The following is a 23330-nucleotide window of genomic DNA, read 5'->3' on the forward strand; positions in this document are numbered from 1 at the left end:
GAGCATCTCTAGAAACATGCTTACATGAAACTGTGTACCAGGAGTTCTTCTAGGAGCTAGGATATAAAAGTGAAACTAAAAAGGAGAGCCATTGAAAAGTGTAGTTTTTGGAGAAGGGGGCAGAAAATAAAAAGCAAAATAATAGTAATAATAACTTTCACTTAATAGTATGTATTATGAAAAAAATAGTTAAAGGAATAAAAAGCAGAGAGAAATAGTATTTTAGACAGGCTAGTGTGTTGATGTGCATGCCAGCAGGAAAAGGAACTTCACCCTCAGATGATTCAAATAAAGAGACTTTGACTGACAGAGGGGCTGTGTACAGAGGCATGAAGAAGAATACAAGGCAAAAGAGGGAAGATGACAGTATACCAAGAGGTTAAGGGACAAGAAAAGGAAGGAACAGTGTCACAGGGAGCCCAGTGCAAATGGGGCATGGAGGAGGGGCCTCCGGTGTTGAGGGGGGAGGGTGCAGCTTTTTTTTTTTTTTTTTTTTTTGACTACTCTCAGCCCGGGGTTGCAAAGCCCCTTCTGTCTCAGGAAACGCACTGGTCCTGTAGGATGGTTTTAAACTTGAACTCACAGGGTTAGGGCCCCATGTTGGCTGTCGGGCCTCACCCCAGGGGTGACAAGAGGAGACACCAGGGGCCCCCCTCCAACGTCACTGGGCCAATGGGCCGTCTGCCCGGAGCGGGGGGGCAGGTGGTCAGGCGGGCACTGGAGTATTTCGGACTGTGTCCCGGTGCACTGGTGAGTGGGAGGAGGGGACTGGGTAGGCCTGGCTCACAGCAGGCCCGTCTCTCGCCAACAGAAACGGGTGTAAGCTAGAGCTTTGATAACCAAGGTCGGCTTTGTGTCTTCAGGGGAGAATCACGAAGTGGCCCTGGAATGCGGTGCTTCCTTGAGTCTCAGCCCATCTCCCTGGCTCTCAAGGGCTGGCTGGGCTTCGGGAACCAAAGGAAAGAGTTCGGGAGGAGAACGGAGAACTGGGGAGCAATGGAGGGTGGGTTCCGAGCCAACGAAGGTATGTCTCACGGGTGCCTGAGCCGTCTCCAGGCCTGGCCCAGCCATGCCCAAGCCACTTCAGAGCTCTGTTTCCGACTGTCTGATGCAGAAGCCAGTCCTCCGGCAGCCTGGGGATCCTCATAGGTCACCGTCTTGCGTTGTTCAGCCAAGGAGTTCCCTCTCGTCTGGGCAAACATGTCAAAGCCGTCCCCGGGCTTACACCGCTGGAGTGAGCTGAGTGTACCGCTGACGCTCTCCGTCCCCAGGTCCAAGCCCGCAAGCTGAGAGGAGAGAGAAGACGGGGGTGCCGTGTTCCCCACCATCGGGCTCACCACGGCTGGAGACCCCGGGCCCAGGTCTATTAAGTTGTCTTCCGTCACCTCGTTCAGTACTCCATTACTGGCGTTTTGCACCGATCGGCCTGACCTGTATCGCTCGAACCTCTCGTAGCGGAGGAAGACGTTGTTGAGGTCATCGTTGACGTGAAGCAGCTCCTCGGTGACCTCCTCGTTGGACACGCGGGAGATGAGCTCCACGATGCGCTGCTGCATGGCCCGGCAGGTCCTGTTCAGCTCCTGTAGCAATTCCAGATCGGATGAGTCCTCCTGCCCCGGGACCATTTCCGTCAGCATCTCCGACATGACTTTCGTGTTGCCTCGAACGACGTCCAGTTCACTCCGAAGCCTGGCAATCTGTTCTGAATTGGCCGTGATGGGGCCAGTCACGCTCAGAGCCGGGGCCTGCGGAGCGGAGGAGGGAGCAGGAGGCGAGGAGTGGGAGCTGCCGCTCATCCTCTGCTGCGGCTGGGACCTGGGCATGGCTGCGGCTGGATCCACCTCGGGGACGCTCCGCTGTGGCGTGTGGATGGGAGACAGAGCGTCCAAGTCTGCCATGGGAAACTCGACCCCTTCCCTTTCCTTTTCAGATACAAGCCTGAAGCAAAGGGCAAGTGGGGAAAAAATACCCTGGTCTTTCTCTTCCCCCACTCCCTGCCATTCTGCTGGGGCTACCCATTAGCAAACCTGGAAGGAACCCAGAGAGCATGGGAGATGCTGAGAAGTAATCTAACTTCAGATAATTTGAAGGCTTTGCTGGCTGGATATGAGGAGTGAAGGAAAGAAAAGTATTAGAGGTGATACTAAGGTTTTTGGCCCAACTACTGATTGATTGGAGATACTACTATTGAGATGAGGAGGGCTGGGAAAGAAGCAGATTATGGAAGTTAAACGTTTGGTTTTGGACATGTCTGACTTGAGATGTCTGTTAGACATATGGTGGAGATGGCTAGTAGGCAGGAAAATGTATGTGTTCAGAGCTTAGAAAATATATAAATTTGGGATTAATCTGCAAACAGATGACCATGGGGCTAGTTAAGATTATCTAGAAAGGATATGACAGATAAAGAGAATCAAGGATGTTGTCCCTAGGTCCTCCAACACTTAGAGGGCCAGGAGATCAGATGGAACCAGCAGAGATGGGGAAGTGTCCAGTAAAATGGGAAGAAGCTGGGACAGAGCAGTGAACTGGAGCCCAGTGACGAGAGTATTTCAAGGAGAAAGGAGTAGCCATCAGGGAACAAGTGACCTGATGAGGTCCAGTGACCCTGACGAGAATATTTTCATGGAAGCAGAGGGAGATGAAAGCCAGATTGGAGTGACTTTTAGGGAGAATGGGAGGTGAGGAAGTGAAGAAAGCAATGACGGGCAACCATTTTAAAGAAGTTTTATAATGAAGAACTCTAATTGAAGAGAACTTGGATAGAAAGAAGGTTTTTTAACATGAGAGTTCACACATTTTTATGCTGATGGGAATGATCTGCTGAGGAGATGAAAATTGGTAGTGTGGAGAGGAGAAGGCATGATTGCAGAGGCAAAATGGTCAAGGAGGCAGGACAGTGATTCTGTACACAGTAGAGAGGTTGTCCACACAGGCACAGAAACTACTGGAATGATAGAATGATAGGACAAGAGGGAAGATGGTATAGGCATAGAAGTGAGTAGAGTTGGAGGTGGGAAGAGAAGTTGGATCTCTCTTGACTGCTTCTATTTGTTTAGTAAGCTAAGAAACTTGGGGGTCTGAGAAGAGAGGAGAATACATGAAATGGTCCCTCCTGGCGGAAGAAAAGATAACATACCATACCAGTGTGGTATGATTGTCTGACTGCAGTAAAAACAAATCCTAAGTGAGGCCAGCTGGCAAAGTGTGAGTCCTCTACCTGTTCCTTCTCTCCACATGCAGCTGCCCAGGGGCTGGTGTGGTCAATGGAGGGAAATGAGTTGCCCCAGGATTTTGAGTTTCCCTTTATAATGGCTGCATGAAAGTCAACTTTCTGTGTAGAATGATTTCAAGCTCTGACTTCAGGGGTCCAGTTATGGTTTATTTATCCTTCATAATAAGAAAGCAAACTGAAATGTTTAAGAAATATTAAGCATAACTTAGTCTAGGACTTAATTATATGTTTATATTTGGAGGCTTTGAGACAATTTATTTTGAAAGAACATTAGGAATATATAGGGTTGATGATGTCATGGATATGTCATTTGATTTTTAGGATTTATACTAAGAAGTAAATTTTTAAATTTCTTTAAATTCCAGTGTAGTTAACATTCAGTATTACATCCATTTCAGGTGTACAATATAAGTGATTTAATAATTCATATATTACTCACTGCTCATTAAGATAAATGAACTCTAAGAAGTAAATTTTGAAAAAGAAAGCTTATGAAGTAGTCAGTGGCTTAGCAACAAACGTTTCTATATCCCTATATTGGTCTGCAAGGTGGCTAAGCTCAGGGGGGGCCAGATTGAGATGGGGTCTTTCCGTTGATTCAGGTGTGCTCCTCAGGTCTTCCTTCTCAGCCTGAAGGGGCTCCTGCTATGTATGGCATGTTTTTCTCATGGCAATGAAAGAATACAAGAGGTGCGTGCAAAAGCATACCAGTACCCCTTAAGGTCTTATTCAACCCTGGCACATTGCAACTCCTCCCACATTCTTTTTTTTTTTTTTTTTTCATTTTTTATTTAAATTCAATTTAGTTAACATACAGTGTATTATTAGTTTCAAAGGTAGAATTCAGTGATTCATCAGTTGAAAACAGCATCTAGGGCTCATTCCATCATGTGCCCTCCTTCATGCCTATCACCCTGTTACCCCATCCCCCCACCCACCACCCCTCCAGCAACCCTCTATTTGTTCCCTATGGTTAAGAGTCTCTTATAGTCTTCCTTCCTCTCTATTTTCACCTTATTTTATTTTTCCTTCCCTTGCGTGAACCCTATGTTCATCTGTTTTGTTTCTTAAATTCCACATATGATTGAAATCGTATGATATTTTTCTCTGACTCGCTTATTTTGCTTAGCATAAAACCCTCTAGTTCCATCCACATCATTGCAAGTAGCAAATTTCATTCTTTTTGATGGCTGAGTAATATTCCTGGTGTGTGTGTGTGTGTGTGTGTGTGTGTGTGTGTGTACCACATCTTCTTTATCCATTCACTTCTCCCACACTCTGTTGGCCAAAGGAAGTCACATGGCTAAGCCCAGCATTAATATGATGTGAAAATATATGTGGGAAGCATTTCAAGTTTCAATGGCAGATAACATGGATATATCCTATTACTATAGGAGAGTGTGCAGAACTGAGAACAATAATCCTGATTACTGCTTATACGATGACATCATTGGGAACCACAAACTTCATAGACAAGTGACTTTGTAAGAATTTGATATTATCTGTGATATAGCCTACATGAAATCTCATTCTGAGTTCAGAATGATTAGTGGTCTGAACTCCCCTCTATTCCTTTCTCAGTCTCCTAAACTGATATTGAATTGTTATCAAATGGGTCCCAGGGGTTATATATTTGTGAATTGAACAAAAGTTGGCCTTCAAAAAGGCAATCCTTTCTTCCTTCCTGATCTGTTTTTTGTGTTTTTTTTTTAAGATTTTATTTATTCATTTGAGACAGAGAGAAAGAGAAAACATGAGCAGGAGGACAGGCAGAGGGAAAGGGAGAAGCAGACTCCCTGCTGAGCAGGGAGCCCAATATGGGGCTCAATTGCAGGACCTGGGATCATGACCTGAGCTGAAGGCAGATGCTTAACCCACTGAGCCACCCAGGCATCCCCCCCCACAAATCTGGTTTTGTGCCTGGAAACATTCCCTACTTAAGATCCTCAAGTTCTACAAATTTAAAAGAATTCCATTTCCTCAGGCAAGCATTTTTTAATTCAAACACAGTTTCAGAATGGGGTCTGCGTGGAAATGGTCCAGGAGGTGAGGCGGGAGGCGGTGGGGGGATGACAGGGGAACAGGGACTTACAAGGAACGTTGCAAATGACTGAGTGACAATACTGAGCATGAGGCAGTGGCTCCCAGAGGCCACTAAGCCACTCTCAGTACAGCTCTGCCATCAGGTTGGTTAAGATTTAAACGAAAAGAAATGGAAGACGAAGAAGGAAAAAGTTTTTTTCTTTGAAGTCTCAGAGGTGTTAGCTTCTGTAAGCGAAAAGTGTTATCCTCTTCTCTTAGCAAAGAACCCTTCCTGTCCATTCATCACTTAATGGCTTTTCTGTCTCCCCAGAACTCAAATAGGGGTAATCTTTTTTCTTGACTATTTCCAGAGACTGTGATCTTTTCATCCTTGTGCATAGTTTCATTCACTTCGTTTCCTTTTTTTCTATTATTTGAGGCTCTTCAAGGATTTTTGGATCCTTGAAACTATATTCCGAGTCTGTTTAATGTTTTTAAATACACACATTCATATAAAGAAAAGTGAGATGTATTTTGATGGTGAATCACTAAACATAGTGTTGGCATTTTGGTCATTCTCCTTTTCAGTGGGAAATCTTGGCTTCCTGGATGCTGATTTATGCAGAAGCACTCACTTTTGAGGACCCTCCACACCCTCTCACTGCATTACCAAATGCAAAACATTTCACTTCTTTTTTGGTCTGTGGATTTTTTTTTTTTTTTAAGATTTTATTTGTTTATTTGACAGGGAGAGGGAGAGCACAAGTAGGCAGAGTGGCAGGCAGAGGGAGAAGCAGACTCCCCACTGAGCAGGTAACCTGATCCAAGACTCTATCCCAGGACCCTGGGATCATGACCTGAGCCGCAGGGCAGCGGCTTAACCGACTGAGCCACCCCAGGGCCCCTGGTCTGTGAATTTATGAGCCAACAATTCCAGAATCATGTCTTGCATTAAAGGCCCTGCAATGCTTCCCTGTTATGGTTAGTAAGAATCCAGAGCCAGAATCCTAAAACATTGTAAGGTTAAGCCAGTCACAGACAGAAAGCCTGTATTTTCTGCCATGTTATTATTTAAGAAATTGCTCGGCTTCCTGAGTTTGAAAAAAGGAAAGTAATGGCTTGTGTCCATTTTTAAGGCATTTGACTTGAGGGTATTCAACTTAATTTAATCTGACCTTGTTACTACTTTTTAATCTATGAAAATAGACTTTGGGTATAATAGATACATTTTTTTTTCGTCTTAATCATTTTTATTAGACTTCATTATAGATACATTTTTTTAAAATCCAGCATATTAGCTGGATATTTAAATTCTCAGACAAGACATTGGATTTTTCAACTTTTTAAAAATTAATTTGAAATGTTTGCCATAGGGCGCCTGGCTGGCTCAGTGGGTTAAGCCGCTGCCTTCGGCTCAGGTCATGATTTCAGGGTCCTGGAATCGAGTCCCACATCGGGCTCTCTGCTCAGCAGGGAGCCTGCTTCCCTCTCTCTCTCTCTGCCTGCCTCTCTGTCTACTTGTGATCTCTCTCTGTCAAATAAATAAATAAAATCTTTAAAAAAAAAAAAGAAATGTTTGCCATATTAAGAATTTGAAATTGTTATTTATTGCCCCTAAGTCACCCTAGCTCCCAAATATCAGAAAAACATTTTATTTAATGAAAACTTAAGTGTCTTTTTACTTAGGTGGAAAGGATTATTCCTCCTCTGTTATCTCCCTCCAGATATAATTTCTTGAAGGTAGATATTTATAGCCTATTCAATTAATATCCAGTATAATATCCTAGGACAGTTTTATTAACTCAGTGGTTATTCAATTAATAATTACCAAATGAATTTTTTCAGACTCAATCACTAATCACTTGGTAGTAATTACCTAAATACAATGGCAAACCAGAGTCAGAAATAACTGACTTCATCTGGATTAAATCAATAGGGTTTACAATGCATTTCAATGGATAAAGATGAGGATAAATGCCTTTGGGGCAAACTGCAGAAAGGATTAAAGGGAGCAGTGTTTACCCTTACTTGAAACTATAATAGCTTTACAATCTAGTCTCTTCACCAATAATTGTTAATTCCCAATATTTTCCAATCCTTCTGGGCATATTAAAACAAAAGGAAGGTTTGTATATTGAAAGAGACTTCCCTTATGGCCTCAAGTAAGAATATAAATAAGGAACCTGAGTCTAATTATCCAGCATTACACAAGTCCCCCCAAAAAAATAAATGTAAAGCTTGAAACATTTCAACCTTTTAGTCTTTTTAGAAGACCTAGAGAAAAACCTCACCTCTTTTTGGCATGGAAAACAAATAAGCAGTGTTCACTGTTTTATATCCTTCACATTTTAGAATTTAAAATAGAACTTACTCTTCCTTCTCCTCCTTGCCGCAGCCCCTTCCCGTGGACGACAGCACAGTCCTAAAGCCATGAAGTAGGGCAGAGTCAAGTAGGCATCTGCCCCTGAAGGGAAGAACCCCAGTGCTCCATAGCAGGGTGCCAGAGCTCAAATCAAACAAGAGACTGAGCACACAGGATGGCATCCTGATGTGAGTGTCAGAGTCAGAGCTGGGTAAGGAGGGTGTCCACGAAAAAGGGGCAGCCTGGTGTCTGCTGTCAGAGCACAAGCAGAGTGAAGAAGGCACCAGGCATCAGGGCTGCCCAACATGGAGTGCTGAAGCCCAAGCAGGGTCAACAGGTGTCAGCGAGGTGGTGACAGCCCAGCACAGAGTGAGGTGAGCGCCCTGGTGGGCAAGAGTATGGCAGCAGTTAGGTAGCATATGTGGAGATGGATGGAATAATTAAGTAAATTAAGGCTATGAAGAGTCAGCTTCCTCATTGTCAGAGAAGGGAGAAAACGAGAACGAAACCTGCGGTGTCGGATTGGAATGGAAGGATATGTGTGAACTCATAATTTTCGATGTATATATGAGTATAGAGATGAAGAAAAGTATATAGATGCATGCAAATGTGTCTTTATGTAAAGATATAAGTGTGTCTATACCCATCTTTATGCTTTATAGATATACTTTATCGAACATGTAAGTCTAATTATACCAACTGAAACACAGTCTTAAATGATGTATTTCTAACATACCATTATGTGCTCAAATGTGTATGGACATACACACATACATATATACATACATACATACATACACACATACGCTAGCTGTGTCTTCTGAGAGGGCCTGGGAAATAGCCAAATTCTAATAGCAATAAACACACCCAGCAACCAGATCTTGGGTTATCAACATGGTTCTCCACTAACAGCAACCTAGATTTCTTGGGGTTATGGATGATTGTAGAGCTGGAGCAGGGAGAGTATATGATGAACCTAAAACATATTATATCAGAAAGCAAAGAAGTATGCAAAGAATGATGGGGAAATGACAAAAGGGTACAGAAGCAAGCTCAGAGAAGCTGCCACTGCCCAAATATCCCACTGCCCAGGGATGATCTGGGTATCAAAATTAAAAAAATTTAAAAATCAAGGGGCGCCTGGGTGGTTCAGTGGGTTAAAATCTCTGCCTTCGGCTACCGTCATGATCCCAGGGTCCTGAGATTGAGCCCCACCCACATCGGGCTCTCTGCTCAGCAGGGAAACCTGCTTCTCTCTCTCTCTCTTTCTCTCTCTCTCTCTCTGCCTGCCTCTCTGCCTGCTTGTGATCTCTGTCTGTCAAATAAATAAATAAAATCTTTAAAAAAAAATTAAAGGACATTTTATAAAATAATCCGCCTATGATCCTTAAAAGTGCCAACGTTGTGGAAGACCAAGAAGGACCAAGGGCTTCATTAAGACTGAAGGAGACTAACGTGACAGCTAAATACAGTGTGGGATTCTGAACCAGATTCTGTTGCTCTAAAGTATGTCATGAGGACAATCAGTAACCCTTGCATGGAGCCTGTGGATTAGAAGTAAGCAATGACTTGGCATTCACTTCCTGATCCTGATGCTTATTTTGTGCTTATGTAGGAGAATGTGCTTGTAGGGAAATGTATACCATTGTATTTAGGGATGATGAAACATCAGGTCAGCAACTTCCTCCCAACTTATTTAGAAAAACAAAGAGTTTTCTGCCCTGTACAGTACTTGCAACTTTTCTGAAATTTTCTTACTTTCTTACTTACTAACAGTAAGTGAGATACTTTATTATATGTATTTATATTATAAATTATATAATTTGTATAGTATATAAAATATAAAATTTTATAAAACACTTGTTTTAAAAATAAAGTAAATCTCATGATTCAATTTAGACGGTTCCCACTTTTCATTTGTGTACTCTCAGTATTATGCACTGTACACCTGGAACATCTCAGTGGTAAAGACTGCATCTCTGTCAACATTCCCCCGACAGTGTCCGGAACATAGTAAACATTCAATAGCGTTGCCTGGAGTGAGAATGAAGAGCTCTCTATTGGCCACTTTTATTTATGCTTTCAATTATTGCTTTTTCCTGTCAGTTTTAATGATGATGCAGGAAAAATATATTAAAATGGCAATGTTCTGAGAAATATTTCTCACTTTTCTCCTAGTGCCTCAATAGACGTCTCATACTCCAAATAAAATTAAATTAGGTAATAGCAGCCCATATCCTAAACAATAAAGTCTTTATTATACTTACGACTTAATCATTTTGTTGTGGTGGTGGATTAGATTTCATCTTAGGCTCTTATGGTTCTCCCCAATCCATCTTCTTGTACATGTGGTCTTCTACTTCCTTAAACTCAACTTCCATATAACTCATTTTTTTTTAACATACATTTTACATTAGGGCCCTCAAACTAAATACTGTTGGCCACATTCTGAATTTTTTTCTTGGCTTCCAGACAAACATTTTGAACCATAATATGGGGAGCTGCTTGAGGCCAGTCAGCCACTCACTTTGGCCAGTATTCATCAGTGAATAGTGCTGTCAAAAAGCTTGACTGTTTTATTATATTTTGCCATTAGTATTTTACAAAAAGTAGTGGAAAATGAGAAAATGGGAGGTTGATATTACTGAAAAACAAAGGTTTCATAAAAGTAATACTATTGGGACAAAGACGGAAATCAGTGGACATGCCAAAAGCTGTAGATTTCAACCTTATTCAGATGTTCATTGGACCTAAACCAGGTAACAGTGTGTTTTAGTATAGGAGGAAAACAAGACAAAAATTTGAGTGCATATATGATACCTAGAAATAAATCTTTGAAGTTTGTGTTTAAGTTGGCATAATTAGACTTATAATGGATGTTTAATAGTCCATTTTCTTTCCTGCTCTCAGGAAGGCTATGTATACAAAAGCAGCAGGTTCAGGAAAGCAAAAAGTCCAGTCCTCATGAAATTCATACAACTTGGTACACCTGGGTGGCTCAGTCATTAATCATCTGCCTTAAGCTCAGGTCATGATCCCAGGGTCCTGGGATCAAGCCCCAGTTTGGGCTCCCTGCTCAGTGGGAAGCTTTCTTCTCCCTCTCCCTTTCCCCTGCTTATGTTCCCTCTCTCACTGTGTCTCTCTCTGTCAAATAAATGAATTAATTCTTTAAAAAAAAATTCAGACAACTTTCCAAGGTTGTAATTTTTAGCAGCCGTGGCCTGGGAACAGAGGGCCAGCTGAAAGCAATCATGGAGGTGGCCAAGATGAGCCCCCGGCCCCAGCAGTGACATGGAATTATAGATGACCCGTCCCCCCATAAATCTCACAGATAAGTGTCCAGAAGAAAGAACCATTGTTTTTTGTTTAGTTGTTTGCTTTTGGTTTTTTTAGCTGTGGCCCTGATTTACATCAAGATTGTCATAGATTTTATGTAAGTTTTTCACTGGGATTCCAAACTCAAACTACACTCTAAAGGCTGTATCCTACCTTTGTTTCCCCCATTTTAACATGTCTAGAATGCAGGGCAAATTAAGGAAGAGGAGAAGGAGCAGAGGGAGGAAGAAAGAGATGAGGGAGATAAAGAAGAGGAAATATGTTGCCATCCTCCCTCCCCCAAAGATACCCAAGTCATTATAAAAAGCTGCCCTATAAGCAGCTCCACAAGTGGAAAACAACCCCCTGTGGAGGCACCAAGCAGCCCCAGCGTGCGCAGGATTGGAGGACAATGCAGGAAACTCGTCACTGTGCTTCCTCAGGATAATGCGGGGGACTTTGTTATTTTTTTACAATACCCTCTATAGGAGAAAATCCTCCCTTTCTTAGAATTAAGAGTGTTTTTTCTCCTGCTGAGTCAGTATGAGGCCTATGTCTCTATTTGCTGCTGAGACATTTAAAGCAGAATTTGTAGCCCAGCAGGAGCAGAGAGACCCATCCTTACAGCATGCACTGGATATGCTGATGGCACCCATCTTCATCTGCCTGGTTCCTACTCTAAGTTGGGGCTTGGTACCTTCATGACTTGTTTTTGTCTTTTTGATCTCTCTGTACTGTGTATAGTTTGAAGACTCTGAAATCCTTTCTGGGATAAGAAAAGCCATAAATAATTATAGGTACACGTTCTAACTCATGTCTTAATTGTTGACCTTGGGCTGCGTCAGTTGTGTTTTTTGCACCATATCTACCTACTATAGATAATGCTCCAAGTAATTCAAATATACTACTAAATTCTTGTTATTTATCATTGTTGTAGTCCATAGTCCTTAATATGTCATGAACAATTAGTGCCAAAGTCATTTATAATCAGAGCAACTGCTTCAAGATCTGAATTCAACTATATGATCCCTTTGGCCTTGCTGTACTGATTCACACCTCTTAGTGTGTTAGCAGAATTTATTAGATTACCCTCAAGAGGAAAGAGAACTATTTCCTCCCTCAAGGTACTCCCTGACTGTAAAAACGTCGATGGTTTGCTTCCAGAGTTGAAAGTGGGGGAGAGCGGGTACAAGTGCAGGAGGGAAACAAGGGGACAGAGAGTAGTTTTGATAGAATTCTATCTAGTCATAGAAAGACATGCGGAATTATTCCTACTTTTTGAAAAAGAAAATCAGATGCAAGTTAGGCAATAGTAAAATGACAGAGCATGTTTACCATATTGGTGAGTCAGTAAGTGCTGACATGGGGACTGACCGCAGGAGAGCAGCATTTTCTTAAAATATTCCAAACAGAAATGAACAACACAAAAGAGTGTGTGTGTGTGTGTGTGTGTGTGTGTGTGTAATAGGGCAGGACCAGCCAGGGGAAATGAGGATCACAAGACAGTCAAAACTTATTGTAACGCAAAGCCCTTTTTAGGTTATAAACAAAATAAGGAAGATCCCCAGCTCGGTATTCATGAAGAAAATGTTTTCTAAGAAAAATATGGTTTTGATTTTTTTAAGCTCTGATGAGGACTCCTACATGGAGCTAACACTCTCGGTAGATTTATTTCTAACTGAAAATGAATGTTTTTGAAATGCTTCAGCTCATGGGGAATATAAAACTGTGATCTTAAACCACCTTCCTGAGATGTGGCTGAGGAAAGATTCCGAGAGAAACTGCTGACCTTGCAGGTAGTGGCATTTGCTTCTGCTTCCAAAGCCTCGAAAGCTGTCCTGTTCTGTTTTGGGTTTTTTGGTGGAATTTGCCCCTGACTTCAGGGCTCTAGAACACGTGGTGCAAACTGAAATCTTGGGGCTTAGCATGAGTAGACAAACCTTGAATAGCATACAACTAAATCATATTTCTTAGAATCATAAAAACAGGGTGCAGAGGGAAATTGGAATCCTAGAATCCCCACTCCATCATTCAAAGAAAATGTTAAGAATATTCCAGGAAAATGTCTAAAGATAGCTCACATAAAAATTTTGCAACTTGTTCTACTAAGCAAAGGATGAAATGAGTTTAGATTTCCTCTAGCAATTAGAGGCCACAGGCTATGTCCATAGAGGAGGTCATGGGGTGATGGGAGGCAGTATCACTTGGCCTAGCACACAGTCCTAGGCACCTCCACCTCTGTGTTAGCTAACATTTGCTGTGTTGTTACTGTGTACCTGTCCTGTTTCTTGGCTTAAGGGACATAGGGGTAAGTAAAACTCTGTCCCAAGGCCCTCATAGTCTAGAGAAAAAAAAAGACAAGTTAACCAATCATTAATGCAAGAGACAACAAACATAGAGATTAAGAGTGTAGATGTAGATGTCAGATAACCAAGTTCAAATCCCAACTCCAGTTTTTGGCTTATATTGACTGTGTGACTTTGCAAAAGTTATTTAACTTCCATATCTCAGTGTTTTATGCACACACACATACATATATACATTCAGTTGTACACACACATCCATATGTCCCTCCAAAGTGGTTTTGAGAATTAAAATATGTTCATTACTGGAAACAATCACCAAAACTAAAAGACAACCTATTGAATGGGAGAAGGTATTTGCCAATGACATCCAATAAAGGGTTAGTATCCAAAATATACAAAGAACTTATATAACTCAACATTAAAAAAACAAACAATCCAGTTAAAAAATGGGCAGAAGACATGAATAGACATTTCCCCACAAAGACATCCAGATGGCCAACAGACATATGTAAAGATGCTCAACATCACTCATCATCAGGGAAATGCAAACCAAAACCACATGAGTTATCACCTCACTCCTGTCAGAATGGTTAAAATAAAAAACAAGAAACAAGTGTTGGTGAGGATTCCGGGTAAAAGGAATGCTCATGCACTGTTAGTGGGAATGCAAACTGGCGCAGCTGCTGTAGGAAACAGTGTGGAAATTCCTCAAAGAGTTAAAAATCAGGGGCAACTGGTTACCCCACCTGCCCAGTGGGTTAAGCATCTGCCCTTGGCTCAGATCATGATGTCACGGGTCTGGGATCGAGCCCCACATAAGACTCTCTGCTCAGCAGGGAGCCTGCTTCCCCCTTCTCTCTCTGCCTGCCTCTCTGCCTACTTGTGATCTCTGTAAAATAAATAAAATCTTTAAAAAAAAAAAGTTAAAAATCAAACTATCATATGATCCAGTAATCTCACTACTCAATATTTGTCCAAAGAATATAAAAACCCTTACTTGTGGAGCATAAGGAATAACATGGAGGACATTGGGAGAAGGAGAGGAGAAGTGAGTTGGGGGAAATCGGAGGGGGAGATGAACCATGAGAGGCTGTGGGCTCTGAGAAACAAACTGAGGGTTTTGGTGGGGAGGGGGCTAGTGGGGTGAGGCTGGTGATGGGTATTGAGGAGAGCACATATTGCATGGAGCACTGGGTGTGGCACATAAACAGTGAATCTTGGAACACTGAAAAAATAAAATAAAAATTTAAAAAAGATAACATATCTTGATAGGAAAAGAGTTTTCTAGAACACGAACTTCCTGATTTTTTTTTTTTTTGCTTTTGTCAATCGGAAATGAGTATACACACATTAAAGGTATAGTTAAAAGAAAAAAAGAAATATAAAAACACTAATTCTAAGGTATATATGCATCTCTGTTTATTGCAGCATTGTTTACAGTAGCCAAATCATAGATGCAGCCCAAGTGTCCATCAATGAATGAATGAAGAAGTGATATCTATAATGGAATATTATTCAGCCATAAAAAATAATGAAATCTTGCCATTTGCAACAACATGACAACATGGATGAATCAAGAGAGTATAATGCTAAGTGAAATACATCAGTCAGAGAAAGACAAATACCATATGATTTCACTCATATGGGAAATTTAAGAAACAAAACAAGGGAAAAAAGACAAATCAAATAACGGACTCTTAACTGTAGAGAACAAACAGGGTTATCAAAGGGAAGGTGAGTGGGGGGAGGGTGAAATAGGTGAAGGGGATTAAGAGTACACTTATCTTGATGAGCACTGAGTGATGTATGGAATTGTCAAATCCCTATATAGAATACAAACACATATAACACTGTTAACTATACCAAAATTAAAATAAAAAATTTTTAAATAAAATATGTTCATCATTTAGAAGATTGTCTTGCCCTTAGCAACTGCAATGTATGTTTGTTAAATAACAAAGTAATGAAATTGATTTATCTTTAGTATTTCATTTATTTATTTTGTAAATAATTTTATTTATTATTTTAATATTTCATTTATTTATTTAATTAATAAATATGTCATTTATTTATGTACTTGTGCTCTCTACTTCTAGGAGAGCACAAACAGGGAGATCAGTGGGCAGACGTGACCCGAGGCAGGCAGATCATGACCTGAGCTGAAGGCAGACACCCAAACAACTTAGCCACCCAGGTACCCCCGCTTTTATTTCTTCTTTTAAAAGATTCTACTTATTTATTTGACACAGAGAGAGAGAGATCACAAACCGGGGGAGCAGCAGGCAGAGGGAGAGAGAGAACCAGACCTCCAATAGAGCAGAGAGCCTGATGTGGGACTCAATCCCAGGACCCTGGGAACGACCTGAACTGAAGGCAGACGCCTAACTGACCGAGCCACCCAGGTGCCCCAGCTTTTATTTCTTACTAGTAGAAAAATTGATGCTGAGGCAGACCTGCCATGCCTCTCCTAGGGGTAGATGTGCCTGATCTGACAAGCAAGTGGCAGAAAAATTAGAAGATATAACAGTACGGAATTACTAGAAAGGGTGACACATTCAGAGTCAGTATTAGAAGCTAAGCCAGCTGGAGTAGTTGTGGTTATGGAGTGAGTGCAAGACCTCCAGGCCAATGCCACTGGCTACCCCAGAAGGAAACTCCATGGCAGGCATCCTCTGAAGCTCAGGAACTGCTGTGCAGCAAGGACAAAGGAGCCTGCTAGGGATAACTAAGGATGATTTAAAAAATCCATAAAATGGATACTCTGTTAGCCAGCATATACTGCACCATAATCTTTTATTTTTAAAGATTTTTATTTATTTATTTGACAGACAGAGATCACAAGTAGGCAGAGAGGAAGACAGAGAGAGGGGGAAGCAGGCTCCCTGCTGAGCAGAGAGCCCGGTGCAGGGCTCGATCCCAGAACCTGGGATCATGACCTGAGCCGAAGGCAGAGGCTTTAACCCACTGAGCCACCCAGGTGCCCCACACACCATAATCTTTTGTTGTAACATTCAACAATTCATCGGTTCCCTATAATACCCAGTGCTTATCACAACATGTGCTCTCCTTAATGCCCATCACCCTGTTACTCCATCCCCTCACCTCCCTCCCTTTCCACAACCCTCAGGTTCTTTCCCTGAGTCCAGAGTCTCTCATGGTTTCTCTCCCTCTCTGATTTCTTCCCATTTAGTTTTCCCTCCTTCCCCTGTGGTCCTCTGCTCTATTTCTTATGTTCCACATATGAGTGCAAATGAAAAGAATAAATAAAATTTTAAAAGAAAAAGAAAACTAAAATTAAAAGAAGCATTTCCATGTTAAAAATAAATAAACAAATAAATAGATACTCTGCCCCCTGGCTCTTAGTATTAAAAAACAAACTAAGATTAGAAAGAAAAATGACATTATAGAACTTGGTACAATTCTAAAAAACATACCTATTGTGACTGAGCAATTTCGCCTCAGAGCCAACTGCCTCCAAGAAGTGACACCACAAGGTGGTGTTTCTAGGTGGTTTCTAGATGGTCTTTGTACAGACCCAGAAATGTGGTTTTATTAATGCTCTGAGTATGGGGTGACCTCTGTGACTTTGGCTTGCCCTAACCAAAACCACAGAAATATCTAAATACCAAGTGGAATGCTAATTCATCAACTGACCATGAGAAAAACAACTTTAATCAAATTGGAATACAAAATAATTACTGAGAAAACTACCAAGCTTTAAATATTTTCCTGTATTTAATTCTCAAAACAATCTTACAAGGTGGACATTGAAGAAACTGTTAAAGCTCATCAATATCTCTGTGTACCTCTATATTTCCCTGCCTCCCTTGTAGCTCTACTAGGCAACAGAATGTGAGTAATTCGTGTGAGTCACTTCTGAGCAGAGGTGGTTAAGCAGATAATGTCCTTTCCCCATGCTCCTTCTTTCTCAAACATGCAGCTGGAAGCAAAGGAAATAGTGGGCCAACAGACCAGAAGAGGAGAGAGGTGTTAAGGGAAAGGACATCGCAATGAGATCCAGGCCGTTCATTTTTCTAAATTCACATTCTCAAGGACCAAGTCTTGCCCAGACAAGATTCCAGACCCCAAGTGAGCAGAGAGAGAGAAAAGAAGCTGGAACAGACTTTCCACAGGCTAAAGTACCAGGGGTGGGATGGAAAGAAGAACCATTTCAGAGGGGCTGAGAAATGGAGGGGTGGGGTTGTTGAAGGAGAAAAGGTTATGTGGCCAAAGGGGGGGAAATGCAGGGGTGAAGTATTTCCAGGTGGTGACAAGGTCTAGGGTATGAGCATACCAAGAGCTGGAAGAAGTGGAACAGAGGCTTAGTCAAAGAATGATGAAGAAAGGGTCTGGATGGTAATTAAAATATCAAAATCTTAAACTCAAGCCAAGGCCTTAGACTTATGAAATCACAAATCCATCTTTTAACATTTAACATACACAGACATGGACATCTGATACACTTGGAATTATTCTGCCTTAGTTTCATTAGTGACTTTCTGCATCATACCCATTTGTCATCCAGGCTGGTTTGTTTTAAATCCTATAGGACATAGGTTTGATACAAAACTTTAGCTCAGTATATTTGCCCTTGTCAACAAGAATAAATCATATGGAAACTGACAAATCCTTGGAACAAATTTAATGAATTGATATTTTGATTTTGAGATATGTGATCATGAAAACATAAACTTTGCTGTTGTCTACAACCAAGTATTTCCTTTTTTGATTTTACCAAAGAATATGACTGATGTTTCACAGTAGAGCCATTCATTCTTTTAAAACGATGTTCTTAACTAGTCCAGACATTTAGCATATTCTATTTTCCAAATTTGCTACTTTTTTCTTAAATTAAATGCCCCTCCCAGTATTTTTCAGGAGGAGATATTGAGGAGGAGTTGTGTTACCAATTCAGTAACGTATTTCTGCAATATTGCCAGAAAACTTGGTAGTGAAGACTTCTTGACTTGTGTCATGGAACAGACAAAAATTCTATCAATAGTTGACCATCTCAAAGTTAATGGATAAATTTCTCCTTGATCAACTGAAACTCTTTGTTTTTCTTGTACCTGACTTATGTAAAGATATATTTACAGACAAAAGCCATCAACACTTACAGATGAACCAAGCAGAATTGTACTAGAAAGGACTCTATTTCCAAAAAGTTCTTTTTACCCTCTTTTGATTTTGAAATTCCTTTTACTAAGGACGAGCTTATCTTTCATACAGAAAAGGAAGACTTAAAATATAAATACCTCTGTAAAATGTTAATATACGGGCTAAAAATTTATAAATTTTATTCTAGAACATTCTTAAGAACAGGTTTAAAGAAATATAAAATTTTTGAGTTGGCAGAAAGGGAAGAGAGGCAAAAAATGAAATAAAATAAAGACTTGTTGGAGTCACATTTCCAGATTTATTTGGCTAATATCTATATTTACATACATTTCTCATCAATTTCTATATTTCTTACCAACTACCAGTCTCATTTAGTAATCATCTTAAAAGTTACTTTAATTCTTGCAATTCATAATTTCCACTTACATAAAAACAGCAGTAAAATAGCAATGTTATTTCTTGAAAAATTTCTAAGATACTTAGACCAAAGTTGTTATGCAAATGTGAAATATTATAGCAGTGGGTGTGCTATGGTAGGATTTATTGCAAGGTCAAGGTCCCCAAAATAGGTGCACCATTTGAAACTGCTTTATTCTGTGTTTACAAGATTGCTCTCTCCTGACCACAGGTCCAGCTCTCCAGAATGGACATGCCCCACCTCAGTGCTGACCAATCATGTTGATTACACTTAAATTGTGATGTCCCCTCTGCTCTGTCTACAATGATGGAAAAGACACAATTACATGCCAGAAGAGATAGGAGGACTCCAGGTAGGTGAACTGCATCATATATTTCAAGATGGAATTTATCATTCTTGTGGGGTTGGGTGTTGGCAAATGTATGCTGCTAGATGGGTAGATATGTGTGTGATCTGGGCACAAGCATGGTAATTTTACTCTGAGTCTAATATCACCATAGCGCATTGGAGACTGAATCTCCCAGTATTCCCTCTGTGTCCTCATCTTTTTATTTTCTTTCACCATGCATATCTTGGTTCTCTCTCACCGAGAATTGTATTATGATTAGTGAATTCACTGACATCCTGATAATAAATAGGCAAACTTGAGAACTAAAGCACATCTTGGACCATTCTCTTTCAATTTTGAATAAGAGGATTAATGGAAAGGAATAAGGAAAGAGACAAATTAAAATAACCAAAGTTGGTAGTTAGAGAAAACATTTCCTAACCTCTAGGAACTCTCAACTAAGTCAAATAATCTGCTACCAAAATGATGCACACAAACAGAAATCTATCACTTTCCAGTTTTGAGACTGATTCTCCAAAATTAAGCAAAGTCAACTCAATAAAGGATTCTCTCCAACTCACTTTTGCTTCTAAATGAATATTTCAGACTTTTATACTTGAATTACCTAGATAATCAGCTCAAATTTTCACTTTACTTTGCATCAGTAACACATCCTTAAGCATGGTTTTGCTTTTCTATTCTTTTCGTCACAATAAAATAATATACTTGAAATTTCAAAATACCTTTGACCTTGTCCAGAAAATTTTTACATAGTCTCCAGAAGGCCTACTTCTATTCTTTGTGCTTGGTATCATAAGTATTGAAGTGTTTGAGGATATTCTTGAACACAACGGGACTTATCTGTAGATAGTCTTTAACTGCTGAAAGATGCCCTCAGTATAGCTAATCCAATCAACTTTTGTTTGCAAACACTGTGTTCAGACCTTAAAGTGGACCACCAAATCTACTCTGAACATAAGGCAATGTATTCTATAAGTTCTGGAACTCTGTCGCCTACTTTTCTACACAGACCAAAAAAAAAATCGTCTTTATTTTTTTTCCCCCCAGAAACTACAAATTTACCATTACCTTCTTCCCATCTCCTTTCAACTGTATGGAATTTTCTCATTTTCTTCTGCTGACATTTAATCCTTCAGAATTCCCAGTTTGTCCCACGTGGTTGAACGGAATGTTCAGTATTTTTGTATATTATGCCTCATTGGGCAAGTAATCAACCAAAATAGACATTTATCATAGATTTGAAGTTCTCTTATTTTAAGTAAACACACACTCTAAACTCTATAATAAGCCAATCTTCTAAGTATTCACTAAGAGTTTTACACTGAATATAGACTATCAGGAAAAAATCATATAAAACCAATATCCTCTAGCCAATGCTGTCACAGAAGGCAGTGAGATTTAAGTCTAAAGGAGTCAGAACTACACAGCAGATAGTTTGAAATCACTAAGACCATTATGACTAAAATTTGACCTTTTATTTAGCCAAGTAAATTGTCTGAAGAAATAAATCTAAAGTCATCGAAAGAGATAGAGCATGACTCCCAAGCCTACGAGCCAAGTATCATGCATAGTGTTTGCTAATCCTACTCTAGGCTAATCAGCTAAGAGATGCGTGGCAAATCCAGTGTAGGCTAAAGATACTTTAAAGACTCAGAAGGAAAACCTACAGCAACCAGAAGAGAAACAAATAAAGAAACTGGGGGTATTACAGCCAGAGAAACCTGGAGGCTGATTCCCTACTAAACTTCAGTTTACAATGACTGTAAGCCAGTCAGGGACAGACTGCACTCCAATGGGACAATCCCTTACATTGTCATAAATGCCAATGTAAGGGATTAGACACAAGACAGACTTCGTCATAATGGGAGTCTATTAAACTGTAGCCTGGGCCAACACTGTGTTCAAAGTGTGTGACCTGATGGACCCTAGGTCCCAACACAGAGGTATCAGAATGAACACAGGAAAGCAACTGCAAGGTTGCAAAAGGAATGTCTTTCCTGCAGAAGGTATCTCACAAAGATGAGGAGGATGTCCTATAAGATGTCGCAGAGCAAGATGACCTGAGAATCCTCTCTTAATCCCGGTCCCAGTCCCCACCCAGGCAATTTTCAGTCCTTCTGGGAAATCCCACTGCTCCTGTGGCTCTGTCACCTCTGTCTGCCCTCTTCCCTCTCTCCCTTTTCTTTTCTCTCTTTCTTTTTTTCTCCTTCTAGCCTCTTTTTACTTCCTCCTTCCTCTTTCCCTATACTCTCTCAGTTTCCTTCTCTGCCCACACACATTGTTCCCATGGCTGGAGAGGGAGGGAATTGAAAATATTTGCAGTAGAAGTGCATTTTCATGACACGCTATAATTTATGCACACCAAAAGATTGTGGCATCATGCTTTTCTATAGACGATATAAACTTCCTTACAAGCCACCTGCTTTGGACTTATATCTCCACCAAAATTCGTATATTGAAGCCCTAATACACAATGTGTTGCTTATTTGTAGGTGAGACCTTTGGGAGGTAACTGATTTTAGATAAGGTCATGAGGGGAAGCTGCCTCATGGGGTGGGGGGAATGGATGATGCTGAATAAAGGGCTCCACCTTCATGACCTCATCTAAACCTCTTCCTCTTTTTATAAGTCTCCTTATAAAAAGTGGAAGAGACACCAGAGTTCTCTTTCTCTGTGTCATATGAAGACATAGTTAAAGGAGGCAGTCTAAGAGGAGGATTCCCACCAGGAACCAAGCCTGCTGGCACCTTGATCTTGGAATTACACATTTCCAGAATCATGAGAAAATAGATTTCTATTGTTTAAGCCACTTAGTCTATTGTGATTTATTATGGCAGCCCAACCTGACTGATACATTTCATTCCTACTTCTTGAGGTTGTAGGACGGGGTGGGATAAGGGGAGTACACACTTCCCATTAAGAATCAGTCAGCTACTTGGCTTTAAACAGTCCCTTCCAGATAAATATGCAGCCAGTTTGAAGTTCAAACTCCCTCTACGATTTGTCTCTCCTCTCGTGTTCCTCTCACTTCCGTCCCAAGATGGGAACTTGAAGGTGGAGCGCAGATTATTTATCTCTGGGAACAGTGAAAGGGAATGTTGAGCCCAAGGCTGGCCTCCTCAGAGACGTTCCCTGCATCCCCTGGTCATACCCTGATGGTGACATTCATGATCAGTTCTTTTGGAAAAACGGGGTCTCGGGGTCTTTTCTTCTGTTAGCTGGCTCTACCTTAGCTCAGGCTGGCCCTGTTAGTCCTCTTGAATCTGTCTCCTCCTGAGGAGGAATCTGCACTGGGGTCCTCCCACTTCTTGCCACCACAGCCCTAGCAGGCCTATGGTTTTTTGGTTTTCATTTTTTGTTTTTTAATTGAAGTAAAATTGAGCTAATATCCTATTAGTTTCAGGTGTACATCATAGGGATTCAACATTTTTATACCTTACTAAATGTCCCCATGATAAGTCTAGTTATCATCTCCTGCTATACAACATTATTACAATATTATTGGAAACATTCCCTGCACAGTACTTTATATCCTCAGGACTTCTTTATTTTGTAATTGGAAGTTTGTACGTCTTAATCCCCTTCACCTATTTTGCCTGCCCCTCCAATCCCTCCTCCATCTGGTAACCAACAGTTAATTTCCTGAATCTATGAGTCTGTTTCTATTCTGTTTCATTTTGTTTGTTCATTTATTTTGTTTTTTAGATTCACATATAAGTGAAATTACATGGTGTTAGCTACTGTCTGACTTTCTTCACTTACTTTAATGCCCTTTAGGCCCATCCATATTGTCATAAATGGCAAGATTTTGTTCTTTCTGTGGATGAGTAATATTCCACTATATGTAAAACATCTTCTTTAACCATTTGTCTATCAATGGACACTTAGGTTGCTTCCATATCTTGGCTATTGTAAACAATGCTGTAACAAACATCACAGTGTACATATTTCTTTCAATTGGTGTTTTCATTGTCTTTGGATAAATACCCAGAAGTGGAATTGTTGAATCTTATTGGTAGTTCTATTTTTCACTTTTTGAGGAACCTCCATACTGTTTTCCATAACGGCTGCACCAGCTGACATTTCCACTAACAGTGTAGAAGGGATCCCTTTTCTCTACATCATCTTCACCAATACTGGTTATTTGTTTTTGTCCTTTTGATAATAGCCATTCTGACAGGTGTTGGGTAATATTTCATTGTGAC

General features: G+C 40.6%; 1 protein-coding gene across 1 annotated transcript in view; it reads right to left on the minus strand.

Annotated features, from left to right (window-relative positions):
* Positions 1 to 1031: 1031 nt before the first annotated feature.
* Positions 1032 to 23330, minus strand: part of LOC123940713 (TOM1-like protein 2) — a 37559-nt gene continuing 15260 nt past the window's right edge. Inside the window, exon 3 of the mRNA XM_046003665.1 lies at positions 1032 to 1938. Within this exon, the coding sequence (XP_045859621.1) occupies positions 1032 to 1938 (907 nt within the window). The remainder of the gene's footprint in view (positions 1939 to 23330) is intronic.

The sequence above is a fragment of the Meles meles genome, chromosome 4 (assembly GCF_922984935.1).
Source record: "Meles meles chromosome 4, mMelMel3.1 paternal haplotype, whole genome shotgun sequence".
Lineage (NCBI taxonomy): Eukaryota > Metazoa > Chordata > Mammalia > Carnivora > Mustelidae > Meles > Meles meles.